Source organism: Zeus faber (genome assembly GCF_960531495.2).
Source record: "Zeus faber genome assembly, chromosome: 16".
Taxonomy (NCBI): domain Eukaryota; kingdom Metazoa; phylum Chordata; class Actinopteri; order Zeiformes; family Zeidae; genus Zeus; species Zeus faber.
This window is the reverse complement of record NC_137202.1, coordinates 24,425,234-24,439,797: the sequence shown is the minus strand read 5'-3', so window position 1 is coordinate 24,439,797 and position 14,564 is coordinate 24,425,234. Positions and strand designations below refer to the sequence as shown.

General features: G+C 45.8%; 1 protein-coding gene across 1 annotated transcript; it reads right to left on the bottom strand.

Annotated features, from left to right (window-relative positions):
* Nucleotides 1-3,234: 3,234 nt before the first annotated feature.
* pik3ap1 (phosphoinositide-3-kinase adaptor protein 1) lies at nt 3,235-13,632 on the bottom strand. The gene is made up of 18 exons (XM_080016451.1): nt 13,569-13,632; nt 11,822-12,229; nt 10,707-10,915; nt 10,445-10,589; nt 10,174-10,316; nt 9,948-10,080; nt 9,293-9,489; nt 9,022-9,196; nt 8,719-8,787; nt 8,416-8,505; nt 8,212-8,358; nt 8,065-8,115; nt 7,685-7,941; nt 7,534-7,606; nt 7,286-7,432; nt 6,398-6,468; nt 5,849-5,937; nt 3,235-3,489 (listed from the first exon to the last, which is right to left on the bottom strand). The coding sequence occupies exons 1-18, from the start codon at nt 13,594-13,596 to the stop codon at nt 3,375-3,377; spliced, it is 2,547 nt and encodes an 848-aa protein (XP_079872577.1). The 5' UTR covers nt 13,597-13,632; the 3' UTR covers nt 3,235-3,374.
* Between the last annotated feature and the right edge of the window lie 932 nt (nt 13,633-14,564).

Below are 14,564 nucleotides of genomic sequence, written 5' to 3'. Positions count from 1 at the left end.
TTTCTATCTTGTCTGGTCAAAATGGACCTTAAAATTTCTTAATGTGATTTAAAAAAATGCAAATAAATACAAGAAGGGGTTTGGCAATGGAGTCAGTGTGTGTGTGTGTGTGTGTGTGTGTGTGTGTGTGTGTGTGTGTGTGTGTGTGTGTATCTGCGTGCGTGCATGTGTGTGTGCGTGGCCTCGAGCTGCTTTGCCAAACGCCTGGAACATGAAGGTGCACATTCATATTGAGTGTGTCAATAAGCCACGAAAAAAAAAAAGCCTCACAGTGCAGGACTGTTCTCATACCTAACAGCTCGAGGCGGACCACGCCACCAACAGTGGAAAAAGCACATAGAAGAGTACATATAAGTGCCGGCTCAGAGAAAGGTATCAAACGTGGTGTTTTTCTTTAATCAAAATAATCTCACGGATTACCACTTTAACTGTGACACCATCCAGGACCCCGCCCGGGGGTCCTCAAAGGGGTTCCAGGGGTCCTGGGCAGAGCGATTTAAGGGTTCAAACGTCACCATTATTTCTTACACAAGACGTTTAGCAGAATGTGCAACATTGAGGGTTCTGGTCAGAGATCCACTGACTGGTATGGAATTCTGGATCCTGAATCAACAACAACAACAACAACAACAACAAAAACAAAAAAAGTCAGACATTCTCAAATTGGGGCCCCCCGAACAAATCCGATTGAGGAACCTCAAAAAGGCTGATAACCACCGGCCTGTGCGGTCTGACAGGCGGCCATGTGTCAGCCCTACACGTACACACGTCACACGGAACAGCGGACTTACCATGTGCGTGCGTCCCGCACCGTGGCGCGGAGTGCGGCGCGTCCACACTGCGGTAACCCGACGGAGCGACGTCAGGTTGTTGACGTCTTATTTGACAAAAGTGTTTGAATCACATTTCCTTCCATATTAAAAGAAATAAATAAATACATAAATAAATAACGGTCGCGCAGATTTATCCACCGCGCGCAAATAATACGAAGTCAGCTATTTTGCTGCCAAGGCAGAACATATGGGCAGGGTGGGATGAAAAGAAGAGATACTTTTTTTTTTTTTTTTTTTATCTCAAAATATCCTGGGGATGTATCGGGACATACATGCGCATGTTTTACCACGCAGGCATGTTGTACCACGCAGGCATGTTTTACCACGCAGACGTTAAGAGCGAAAAAGCAAAACGCGCTTACCTCTGTAGAGCGGTAATCCAGGGTTCCTTGTGGCGTTGCAGGCACACGCACTGCTGTAGCGTGCATGCGTGTGCGTGTGCATGGTGTGCGTGTTTGTGTGCGCGTGCGTGTGCGTGTGCGTGTGTGTGTGTGTGTGTGTGTGTGTGTGTGTGTGTGTGCGCGTGGGCGACAGCGGCAGACTGGTGTAGTGACGCAAGACACGCAAACGATTCGTTCGTTACGAACGAATCTGTAAAGAGTGGGCGCGCGAGTGAATCCTGAAATAGTTCCTGACGATGACTCAAATTAAAGTACGGGGGAAGGTTTGCATTAAATGTGACCGATGAAGACATATATGCACAAGACAATACAAAATCAATTGATTTGAACTGATGAATTCATTTATTTATTTTTATTAAATCTAGATTATTTGAGAGGATTCGGCAAAAAATAAAGATAAAAAAAAAATATGGGATCCACATTTTGCTTCTTGCACCAAAAAAAAAAAAAATAATTGTGAGAGAATTAAAAGATCCCGGGGTGAATTCCGTTCACAACTCAACCGAGCCTGCTCGTCGTTCACCGGAATTACCCCCTCGCACGTCGTGCAAATACCAACTCAGAGTCGGAAAAATTGTCGGGAAATCGAACGACTCCTTCGCACTGAGCGACTCGTCATGTGCCGGATCAGAATAAAGAGTCGAACGTTCGTCATCGCCAGGTTCCATGGCGGAGCGGGCCCTCGGTGCAAAGCGCGCACCGCACGCGTGTTATTATGTGGCAGTACGGACTCCCTCATTTAAATAAACAGCAGACGGGCCCACGCAGAGTGTTAGGAGTAATTCCACATTCAAAACATGTATTAATACTGGGGGGTTAGGGGGGGGGTGAATGTGCGCGTGTAGTGCGCTATCTAGTGGCCAATCGTCATATTATAGGGGAGACCTGGGTTCAAACATGCAGTGGGTTGTAATCATGGGAGCCGAACTGGGGGTGGTTAGGAGGATTCTAAGGGCCTGTGACTGACAGTGGCCCTTACATTTTTTTTTGAACATTAGGGTGGGACCCAATGTGAAATTTATACTATAATAGTGCCAGTTCCACCACCGACCAGAGTAAAACTAGAGTCACATGATCACACATCAGTTCATTAAGTCTGTGATATCATAATAAGGTTTAAGCGACCGCTGTTTGTAGTAGACACATTTGGGGACTTTTAGTAAAAATGTGATGTATGTAAGACCAAAGCTCTTTCGAGTTGTAGGCGCTGAGACAATGTGGCGCAAACTAAAATCTCTCTCCGGTGCAAGATCGACCAATCAAGATTTGTCACAGCAATGAATTAAATGACGCGTTGCCGTTGAACAAAACCACGGGTGGGATTCTTTAAAGTAATTTATTGAAGTGGTTAATTTACCAGTGGCGTTCACACCAAACACGGCATCACCATCACAATACATTCACTATTCGAGGGTTCAGCTGCAACACAGAATTTTGACATTCACATGAAATTGGAGACTCAGTCCCGATTTCTCCGTACCGCCATATCACACCACCTATCCAGTAGTATCTACCATACGGGTTTTCAATTTTGTCACAAGAAAAATCTAATAAAATCCCTCACAAGGCATTATTACATGTTCCAAACAGTTTAATCCAAATTTGGATTTAGCACCTTTACTGCAAATTAAACCAGTAGGAATTGGACCGAGTAGAACAGAATTAAATACGATGTAATGGAATAGAATAAAATTCTTCCAGAGGAACCTCTAAGCCACCGCACGGCCTCCTGAGCTCTTAACTCACACACGTCAAAGCGGTTGAGGGACCTCTTAGTTTTAACGGGTGAAGACTTCAGCCTTTGCCCATTGTTTCCAAGTGAAGTGAGGATTTAAAAGACTTTTCAAAAGCGTCGCTCCTGGTGACGTTCAAATAGACGGTTGTTTTACTGCACCCTGTTAACTGCTCTGTTTATATTGTTCATTTGTGTGCATTTCTCTTCCCTCGTGAAGGCCTGAACACCTTTTAAACAAGTGTCAAGTGGACTGTAAGGCACTTTGACAGGGCCGAGGAGGAACACTCAAACACCGGCACGGCCAGGCCTTTCGGAGCACCCGGCGGCCGGACACATCGCAGCAGATGAACGCAGATGTTTCACCACGAAAATCGCCTCGAAAATCGGTTGCGACGCCACGTGGAGTCACCGCGGGCGGCGAGGCGCGGGGGGCGGAGGGCACCCTCCTTGGGTGGGTATCCGAGGGAGAGCTCGCGTGGGGCAGGATATGTAACGATCCTGCAGCGATGGCTCCGGCATCCTAAAAAAAAAGAAACAGCACGCGTTGGGAGAAAGGGCACCGGGTCAGACGGACACATCACAAAACATTGACGGAAGAATGGCGATATTGCGACAAGAAGAGCAAGAGAATCCTCCCTCACTGTCGGTGAAGTAGATACTTTTTTTTACCTTCTCTAGCTTTGGACAAATTAATTTATTTAAATTTTTTTTTAATTTATCATGCATATTTGACATTAAGTAGGTTCCCTTGTCCCCTGTATGTGAAATACTATGAAACGATAATGTGCTTTAAAGCCTACTTCACACCATTAGCTTATAATCGGATCTCACACGCGGACCCGACCCCCTTGTGGCCGTCGGGTGAACTACAATGAATCACAAAATACTAGTGCAGAGCCCGTTCAAAACGTGCCTGTCTGGAACATCCTCGGGTGCCCAGCGATGCACTTCCTGAAGCCCCGCTGCTGCACAAAGCAAAGCCCCCCCTCGTCGCTGCACAGAGCAAAGTTTATTAACATTACACGTGTCGCGTGTCCAAATTGCACTAAATTCGACACTGCACGTCCCTGGGGTCCCCAGCGAAACACCACGTGTGAAGTAGATCGGACGAACGGTTCTGGAGACAATCGAAGGACAGACAGACAGACAGTCCTTCCTTTATAGTTGGATTTCTAGTCCGACATCCAAGAAAATCTGAGAGCTTGTTATTTCCGATATAACAGCGAGTAATCTGATCAGTGGGACATTTAGCATGTTCCATGAATGGTGGTTTTAAACTCCCTTGATATAGTGGTCTAACAAAAAATAAAAATAAATACACACAATTCACTGGTATAAAAAGTTAGTGATAGATAGTGGATATGGGCATCCAATGTAAATGTTAATAACGTTTAATAACGTACTTATGACTTATTTACTTAGTTCCAAGCTCAATTCCTATAAAAAAAATTGACTGACGCCACTTCTTGTCGTAGTGTCGAAACCGAAACTCGAGTCGAAAGTTTAAAGCACATCCCAGAGCCTCGACGGGAAGTGGAAATTCCGCACCGCAGCGAATCCGACTCTCCACAAGAATGAACAAACCCCGTTTGCTCGCGTCCTCTGTCGCATTCGGTGTGAAGCAGGCTTCGGCGATAGTCTTCCCGACAAATGTGAGCTCCCCACCGTCCTGCGGCCGGGTTCAAGAGAGGACCCGAAAAGTCATCCGCAGAGAGCCCCCGGCTTCTGCAGGACGACATACTGTGTGTGCGGCATCTCTTCGGTTTCCTTTCATTTCACATTTCATGAACGCGTTTGAACACATTTCCTCTATATCGCTTCACACCGCCTCACTTCACACGCAGCCTTCTTCCTCTTGTCTGCCTGTGGGGGCTTTCCTCACTTTATTTAAAAGGTGCAGCGACACGCAAAGAAAACCCTGTACACACGCTCGGGCACAAGAACAAACGGTACAGCACATGTTGCTGCTGCTTGCTTTTGTCCTTTAGACGGAGTGCGAATCATACGATGACAATCGGGGATGGGGGGTCAACTTTTTTCCTCCGGTGGAGTGGGCAGTGACTGTGAAAGTGTCCCCATTTACACACGGCGGCATTTCTGGTTTCATTCAGTCAAAGAAAAAACAATCGACAATAAAAACACACTGTTTTTATCTGCTTTGTGTGGGGAAACAAGGATGGCTCTGATCTGAGCTGCGGCTCGCGCCCCACCGCTGCGTAGCTGCCACACGGAGCGCGAGGCACAGCGTAATGGTACGGCACAACATTCTTCCAGGCATGAATATGGGAAATATGTGTGTAATGTTTACAATTACAGGTAAGAAGGTTAATTAGGTTAATAAATGTTCACACCCCACGGTCCTGTTGTTTCACCTCTTTTGAGGGAGGCCAAGTCTTAATTAGGTAAGTTGATAGATAGATTATAGATTATTTCGATTATTTAGATTATTAATTGCTTTAACGTATAACGTTGTTTTGAACTACTTGAATATATTCAAATTTTTAAGGCTCAAATTTAGTAGGGCATTACATACACATGGTTCCGCAGCTTTGATCAGAGTGATCTTTTCTCCAAACAAAGCAAATAAAAAACCTAGATGTATTTAGATGTATTTTATTTACTCAGTTTCCTGCTGCTGCTCCACTGCGGAACAGATTGCAGATCGCGCCTGAAAAAATTGTCAAAGGCCCCCAGTGTTTGGGAACCTCTGCACTCGAGGACATTCAGTCCATGTCGTTCCTGCATTGATTGGATGTCATGTTAACATGGGGACAACCGACTGCTGTCTTTCGACCCCATAGAAACTTGGAGCGCTTTCTAATCTACGGGGGGCCGGTGGGGGCCTAGCACCGTCCCTGCCCGAGAAGCTCCAGACTGACCTCTCTGGGATCCTGGGAGGAATGCTGGGTGGAGGACTGTGGTTGTGTCGCGGAGGTCGCGACGGAGGCGTCAGGATGTCCAGCGCATCCTGTGGAGACGTCAAATCCATTCATTTCATGGACACAAAAAAATTCATTTTGACAAGCATCGTTTCTAACATGTGACCCACACTCCCACACTGTCTAGTTGAACATAGCAATGGCATGTTATGGAATATATATCACCCAGCACTTGTTATTCCTAGGCCCCTTCGCCATTTCCTCCCTCTTTTCAGGCCCCACCACCCGAAAAAATGTTTGAATACCACTGCACTAGTGGATGCTGTTGATTTCTGTGCGACATGGGGAGTCACTACACATTGTACTGTGATCAAGGGCTATAGAAATAAACTTGACTCGTGAGTTTAAAAATAGTTGAAGCCAGGCACTTGTTCAGTTAATTCTGTTTGCCTGAGGTTGATAGAAGTGAGCGTGTAACTGACTGTGGTGTCATTTAAAGCTCGCAGTCCGGTACAGTAGCTCTCACAGCCATTTTGAAGTCTGAGTCACCTCAAAGTCGGGTTCTGCGCTGCTGCTGGAGCTCACGATGCTCTGTATGCTGAGTCTGTTGCTCTCAGTACCTGCGTGCAGAAATGTTCGTTTTTTTCTGTATAATAATACTAATAATACTAATAAAGCTAATAATTCTAATAATACTAATAATAATAATAATAATAATTAAAAATAATAACAACAATAACAATAGCAATAATAATAAAAATTATTATTATTTGTATCGCACCTTTCATACACGTCATGCAACTCAACATGCTTCACATTAATGGACGGAAATTAAATAGTAATAATAAAAAAGCAAAGAAGCAAAATACATTTAATTAAAAAATAAGTAAACACTATCCACAATTTCATTTTGGTAAGTGTTGGGTCATTCATTTAAGCCTTGAAATATCACGATCTTTCCTCAGCGAATGATTTTCAATCATTATTTCTCTCAAATTTCTGCTCTTTAATTGACCTTATTCTCAAATAATTCTCAAATATGAGATCAAATAATATGTGAACATACAGTATATTTTGATTAAATGGATTTCTTATTCATGTATTTCAAAATCCTGTGCGTTAATCAGTTAAATGCCTTTGTGGGTACAGTAATTAGATCCTGTAAAATGTATGCATCATATAAGATCATAAAGATCATATCTTATAAAGAAATGTTTGTGTTTGAGGATTTCATTTTGAGCATCGCAGGTAAAGCAATACATCTACAAAGTGATTATACCTTTTGATAAATGAATAAGATGTTGGGAGAGGCCTTTTTCAGTGACCTTGCGTTAAATGTCATTTATATTTTGTATTTCGACTTTGTGAAACAACGTTAAAACTAATTTTACACCACTCGGTTGCATGGCTGAGGGGAAAAGCAGCTGCGAGACTCACTGGATGTGCTGGAGGTGCTCCCCGTCTTCCAGTTGCCTCTCTGGATCGGCCGAGAAGCCGCGGCAGGAGCGCGGGAGAGGTGGGTGGACGACTCGTACATGGTGCATTCCATGGTGCAGCTCTGAAGCGGAGCGGTTATTTCATAATCTTCAAAGGAGGAGAACGCGTCACCCGTCCGTCACACAGGATCTCACCAGCGCATCGAGATCCCGAGTGGCGGGACGGAGGACCTTAAAAGGGGACCTTACCCACGTTCCCTCCCTTCTTCTGCCTCTCCTGGTGCCGCCTGGTGATGCTGTCCCGCAGTTTCTTCAGATTCCCCTGAAAACAAGCGGACAACGACAGTTTTGAGCCACAGAAACAGAGGCGGCAGGCTCTGGGAGCGTCTTTGTATCGTACCTGCTGATAGCGTATGGAGTTGGACCGTTGCTCATGGTCAAACTGCCAGGCCTTGAACTCTTTCACCGCCTCGTCCACACTTATGACCCCCTCCTTCACCCTCTCCTGCAGGGCGATGAGCTGCCTCTGCCCGGGGGTCTTCACCCCGGCGTAGGGGTCGTGAGGGGGAAGGGACGGTGGCGGCGGTGGTGGCGGCGGCGGCGTTGGCGGTGGCAGTGGCGGCGGCGGCGGCGACGTCTGGTACGTCCCGGGCTGGGCTGGAGGCGGGAGAGGTCGCTGCGATTTAACGTCTCACAAAAGATAGAAAAGTTGGAAAATCTCTCTTCTTCTCGCGCCGTCGTCACGGTCCTCTCTCTGTGTTTTTGCACCACACTCCGTACCTGTCGAGCTTTCTCTTTGACCGGGTTCACTCTGCGGCGCCGCTGAAAACACTGCGTAATTAGAGAAAGGAAGTGAGGTCATCCCATTTTGTCCCACAGAGCGAGTACACAACTTCACCTGAAGGGGGAACATTTTGCGAGTGGCACCGTTGTGGATGTACGTCCTGAACTCGACGGATTCTGTAATCTGAGGTCTTGGCACGGGGGCCGGCGGGCGGTTTAGGATTTCTTGGAAATAGCTTGCATTTCCCTCCACGGTGTCGTAGACGTTCTCCGGGCAGAGGTTGTACGGGTCCTCCTCCTCCTCCTCCTCCTCTTCCTCCCCACCCTCCTCCTCCTCCCCCTCCTTACAGTGCTCCGCATTGCCTCTGCCCTCGTCTTCCTCTTTCTCGGTGGGAGGCCGTTTCTGCTCATTTTGGGCTCGACCTGCATCGGGTTTCGCTATTGGACAGCAAACACAGCCATATTATCCTTTCCAAACACACATGCCGAGAGACCCGAGATGAAAGTGAAAAAAATCAATGGATCTTATGTTTTGCCAATTTTGTTTTGACTCTCTCTTCACAACGCTTAAAAGAATCCAGCGGGATCGCCAGCATCGGGCGGCATTATCGAACCGTTTCTCACGTCCAGAGCGTGTATGTAAATGTGTACCTTGAAAGAACTTTCGGAGCATGGCTTCCTCTCGGCTGTGATTCTCCTCCGCTGTGTACATCACTTCATCTGGAAGGAAAGGAACGTAGTCCTTTCATCATCATCATCATCATCATCATCATCATCATCATCATCATCATCATCGTCATCGTTTCCATTTTCATCATCATCATCATCATCATCATCATCATCATTATCATCATTATCATCATCATCATCATCATCGTCATCATCATCATCGTCATCATCATCATCATCATCATCACACTGTTACAATCGCATACAGCCTCGGCTTAAACTTACACATGTCGTCTGCGCATTCCGGGGCGATGCCCAGCATGGACTCGTAGATGTCCTCCGTTTGACCGTATTTCATGATGATGTTCTCAGGCGTCGCCGACATCATCTCGTATTCCTCGCCGTCCTCCTCCATGCTGGTGGAGTCCCTCATGTGATGCTTGATCATGTCCGCCGTCTCCTGGTGAGAGCACAAGTGGCGCATTGACCCGGCTGTCGCACGGCACCGTTGCATTGCCGGGTGGACCGGCGGTGAACCCCCGTCGGGAGGACTTACAACAAATTCGTCCATGAACTGCCGGAGGTCGGAGAAGCCGCTCCTCTCGGCCAGCGTGTTGGGGTAGTCGCCGTTGCGGTTCATCACGCTGTAGGCCTGCAGCGCCCCGGGACACAGGAGCAGGGCCGTGGTCAGCTTCTTCAGGCCGTACTTGGCCGCGAAGTGGAGAAGGGTGGGCAGCTCATGGTCCCGTTGATCTGAGGGAAAAGCGAGCGTCCAGGTTCCCCCACTGTGTTTCCTTCCTTGTTATACATCGCGAGTCAACAACAGAGCTTCTAAAGCAGTGGTTCCCAAACCGGGATCCATGCCTCCTCCGTGCACGTGAAACTAACCTGTTTTGAAGGTGTCAAAAGCGCTCTTTGAAAGTCAAATAAGGCTCCTTTTGTCGCATTTTCCACAGGATCCTGCTGCACCACTAAGTCACTCAAAGGTATTAAACAGCTGTTACCTCCATTCTAGATACGATAGACCAATCCAAGACTCGATAAAAGAAAAGTTTTATCATCCTATAGGAACGGTAAGCTACATCCCATGCGAGGAATCACGTTGAAGGGAAATACAGAATGTCTATAAGATATAAAAGCACAAAGGCCACAATGGCCAGGTTGGGAGGGATCAGAATCGGCCAAAGACTGGAAAAAGGCACGGTACTCACTGGCTGCCATGTTGTTTTCTTCAATCTGTCTGATGCCAAAGAGATGAAGACCGTTCTGAGGCATTCTGGATCTAAGCGAGTTAGTTAGCATGTTGTCCAGGGATTCTGTCACGTTGTCTGCGATGTTGAACGCCTGGTAAATACCAGCGTGTCAACAGAAAAGCCAATGCACCCACTCGGGAATCACTACGTCCGGATCCACTTGATTTGGACCTAAAACTCTCACCTGGCATATGAATTCCATGGGATTAGTGGCTTGTTCAAGACAACGGCTGACCTCTGCCATGTTTGTGTAGTACCTCACCATCCCCAAACCGATGGAGGACTGATCAGTGTGCAAAGTGAGCGACACCGGTCCGCCGGGCATATCTGAGCCGAGACAGGAACAAGATTTAGCCTAAAAATGTATGGGAGCCGTATAATTGTACACAACTGGGAGATGAGTTATCAGCACCTTTTTGAAGGGAACGTAGACTCAAGAGTCCCCTGACACTTACCCGGCGTGGCGACGCTCAGGGTATATTCGTTCTCGGAGGTCGCCGGGACGCGTTTAGAGGCTCCATCGTCGCACGAAAACTCCACCTCAGCCGTCGAGCGACTGTCCAGTTTATCCACAAATATGATGTAAATAGTTATCTGCTCCTAGGTGACGGAGAGTAAAGGGAAACGGAGTTGTAAGGTATTCTGCTTGGTTAAGTGACTCATTAACAAAGGGGAATCTGATCTTATCTTATCTTCATGCCATAATTACGGTCTTACCCCACACCGAATTCTGCTTGGCTGAATGGTGAGGCAGGGGGCGCGTTCGGCTAAACTTGGGTCTTTGTTTGCCGCGCTCCCCTCGTCCATGAGCTCTGGGTGAGTTTCCCCCTCTCCCGCCGACGGATCCTCCGCCTGAGCGGCCGGCGCCACCAGCAGCTCTGCGGCGGCCGGAGCGCCACCGTCGCCCTCCGCCTCCGCTTGCCTGGCTTTGGGTGGAAGCAGATCATTGTGGTTACTCCCTGCCGCAATACACCCCCGCAGCACAGTCACCGCCATTATCATGGACAATAGCTAATATAACCCTCAGAGGTTATAGTTAAAAAGTGACTCATTCCCCAAAGGGGAATGAGTCACCGATGCCGAAACAGCTTTCTGTCTCCCATCTGCACTCTTTTGTGGTTTATTCTTCTCTGAAAATAATGGAGGAAAATGACCTATCTGAACATCAATTACAATTATTTACTGTAATTGGTGACTGATTGAATTCTGGTCTATGGCCTCGCGCTGAGAATCTGCTTCGTTTATAACTGGTTCGAACAAAGGTTCACTGAGCTTCCCACAAATGACCTCATTGAATCCGGAATTAAGGAAGTGAAATTGACTTACATCGGGTGTTTAAAGGTCACTTTAATGGTAGTTTTGAATTCATATTCCCGCAGTTTATGTGGAGGAATAGAACTATTAAAATTGGAAAAATAGTAAATAAAACTAGTGTGGCGTTAAACCCTAACAATTGGAGCCTGTTAATATTGTTGAGAGTGACATACACCTCATGTCAGCACACTAAAGCTGGCTTTACACTGAATCTGACAAACGACAACAAACAAGAAGTCGATTCATTCCTATGTAGAGTAGGATTCCGCACTAGAAAAGCGAGATGTATGTATGTATATATCTAACTACAAGTGACATATATGTGATTTATAATATGCATATATATTATTATGAAAATTGCAATCCTTGATGTGAAACCTAGACGCGAATCCCATCGCCGGACGGGTTTTGGGATTCAGTGTAAAGCCAGCTTTAGGAAAACACCCGCCTTTAAGGCATATTATGTTTGAGACTATGTTTGACATTTAAGTGTGACAGCCAAGAGTCTATGGACATACTTAGGTCGGCCATGGCTTCTTGAATAGTGGAGAGGTAGAGAGCGGGCTCGTCCTCGCTGTGCAGCTTCCTCCACCTCGGCCAGTGTTCAAAGCTTCCAGCGGGGATGTCGCTGTCGGCCACGCCGCACAGCAGAGCCACCACCCGGCGCGGGGCGAGGAGGAGCCTGTCCAGCGCCCCGTGCAGTTCTGCATCGGCGAGCATGTCCAGGAACGTGGCCGTCAGGAGTAACACCACGCACCTGCTGCTGTGGAGATACTCAAAGTTGTATCCGTGGAGTCGGTCGGCCAGCGAGACGGCGTACAGCAAAATGGAGCATTTGCGGAATTTTCTCGAGTTTTTCAGGATGGTGCGCAAATATGTCGCCCATTCCTCCGCTTCGGCCGTGTGGAGAATGACCAGCTCGCTCACTGAGGGGAAAATACATTATTATAAGCATTTTATCCCTCAGTTCCGTTATTTTTTTGCCTCCTCCCGGAGTTTTGACCTTTCACTTTATATTTTAATGACAACATCCCAAGTCATTAGCACATATTAAATATGTTTTAATTAATTATTTCTGATAAATATATACATTTAATACATATTTGTACAAAAATAAGTAATTAAAAACATATTTATAACATATAAATCATATAGGAGAATCAAATCTATCAAATGAAACATACGACATCTACATGGAACTTTTATATCGGCATGCATTATATCTGATTCATTATAATAAATGTACACTACACTAGCCAATTTTATATTAATATTTTTTCCTAAATAAAACTTTCCAACCCAATCTCCAAAGTCTATTACTACTATTATTAGTTATTATTAGCCAAAAATAATAATGGCAAAAAAAAGTTTTGCCATTCTCACAACAGTCATTTCTTAATAGTATTTAATGACGTGAGGGCTGTCCTGTGATTTCCCTATGGGGAAAATGGAATATATTTCAAGCCTGTACAGCAAAAAGCACAGCTATGATCTGATATCATATCTAGACAAATAGTAGAAAACCATGAGGCTATTGTATAAGAGTGGAATATCAAGAGTTTTGCCAATTCCTAAGACCTGACGTGCAGCACTGCACGAGCAAATACTGCGCAGAATGTGGCCCTCTGAAGCTGGCGGAAAACGTGCGAAAGGATTTGTGTCTAGATCTGTGGAGTTTATTTCAAGGTGCTCGAAAAGTGAAGGGAGACTTCACCTTGTTTGGTATGTCAATGTCAAGCCAAAAAAAAAAAAGCAAACTGAGCCAACACTGCGCTGTGTCAACACCGTCGAGCAGGCCTTTTGGTTGATTCATTACTGTGTTTGATCAAGTCGGGCTCCGTCGACACTCCCGGGACCGAAACTGGACATTCCGTGAACGTTTTCCACGGAGGCAGAAATGATTCTACATTTTTTCCATAAGCCATCACAATGCAGATTCTGGTGCGTCTCGTTCTCAGGCACACTGAACCATACAGGAAGGGTATGACACTTACTTCCTCTTTTTCTTTTGCATCCTATTTTTTGTTAAAAACCACTATCGATTGTTAAATATCACAACATAGCTCAAATTACTCGTTGCCCTTCTATCGATTTGCTCCGACGACAGGAATGAAAACATCCAGTAAAAAGCTTTGGCGTTCCTGTAAATAGATACTTTTTCCTCTGTCGTTAGTTTTTGTTTTTTTTCAAATCAGGAAATCAAGCTTGACAATGAAGGCTTAGGTGAATAGACGAAAACAAAAAGATTTTTATATTTTCTTTTACCAAATTTTGAGTTCAAGTCCCCTTCCATGGCCGCGCAGGAATCCGTCCGTTCAGGCAGTCGAGTGTTGGTTGATCCCCGCGTTCGCCTTCCAATTCATGCTTTGTTCGCTTTCACCACCCCCCTCCCACCCCACCCACGCCACCCTTGACTCTTCTGTCATATTAATAGCAATAGTTAGTTTCCTGATTTTGGGGGACTCTGCATCACTTCCTGAAACATCTGAAGCAGAGTGAAACCGGCCCTGCAATGTTTTCTGTGTGGCTTCTTTGTACTGTGTGTCTGTCTATGGGACACTAAAAAACAAAAAACCCCACAAAAAACAACAAAAAGGAAGTGATGGGGCGTTTGAATCCCACAGTTGCCTTCCTGCATGGTTAAAAGATGTGTTCAGTGCACTTTGTACTAGAGTCCTCCAATTTGGTATGGGCCGCTATATTAGGACATTGTGAGTCGTGGAGGCGTCTTAACGTTCACCATGTGTGTCTTTTAACCATGTGTGTTGCCCAGAAATCCAAACGATGAATTGTGACTTAAATGGCTGTTTCTTTGTACTTCTCCCCCTTGTAGGAGCTGGGATTTTTTTCCGAGTCCCGAAATTGAAACCACAGATAACGAAAATTGCATTCAAGTGAATTGTTTTCTGGCCGGGCGTTATGAAAGAAGCTTTGAGGCGGGACTCTGATGATCTTAAATTGGTTCTTTTCCCTGAACGCAGGATTCGATCCCGAGATTAAATCACAGAGTGAGGGGCTCCGTTGCCAGAGTTGGGAGCTCAATTAGGCACGTCTATCCCCAGAGTTAGGGGTTCAGTTATAATCCCTGAGTGTGGGATTCTGGGATTGACATGTTCTATTTAAAAAGTGAGGGGCTCTGCCCCCAGAGTTAGGAGTTCTATTCCCATTGTTATAAGATCTATGGTTAGGAGATCTCAGTGTAAGTACATTGTTAGTACATATTGTTACATTGATAAGTACATTTTTCAAGTATCTGTACTT

Bases quoted from the DNA above. Each gene is read 5' to 3' on its own strand.
- pik3ap1 (XM_080016451.1), bottom strand. From the start codon at position 13,596: ATGGAAGGGGACTTGAACTCAAAATTTG. The intron at 10,317-10,444 runs GTAAGTGTCAGG...GTCTCGGCTCAG, and splicing joins CCTGAGCGTCGCCACGCCGG to ATATGCCCGGCGGACCGGTG. The intron at 10,081-10,173 runs GTGAGAGTTTTA...GGTATTTACCAG, and splicing joins CCATGGAATTCATATGCCAG to GCGTTCAACATCGCAGACAA.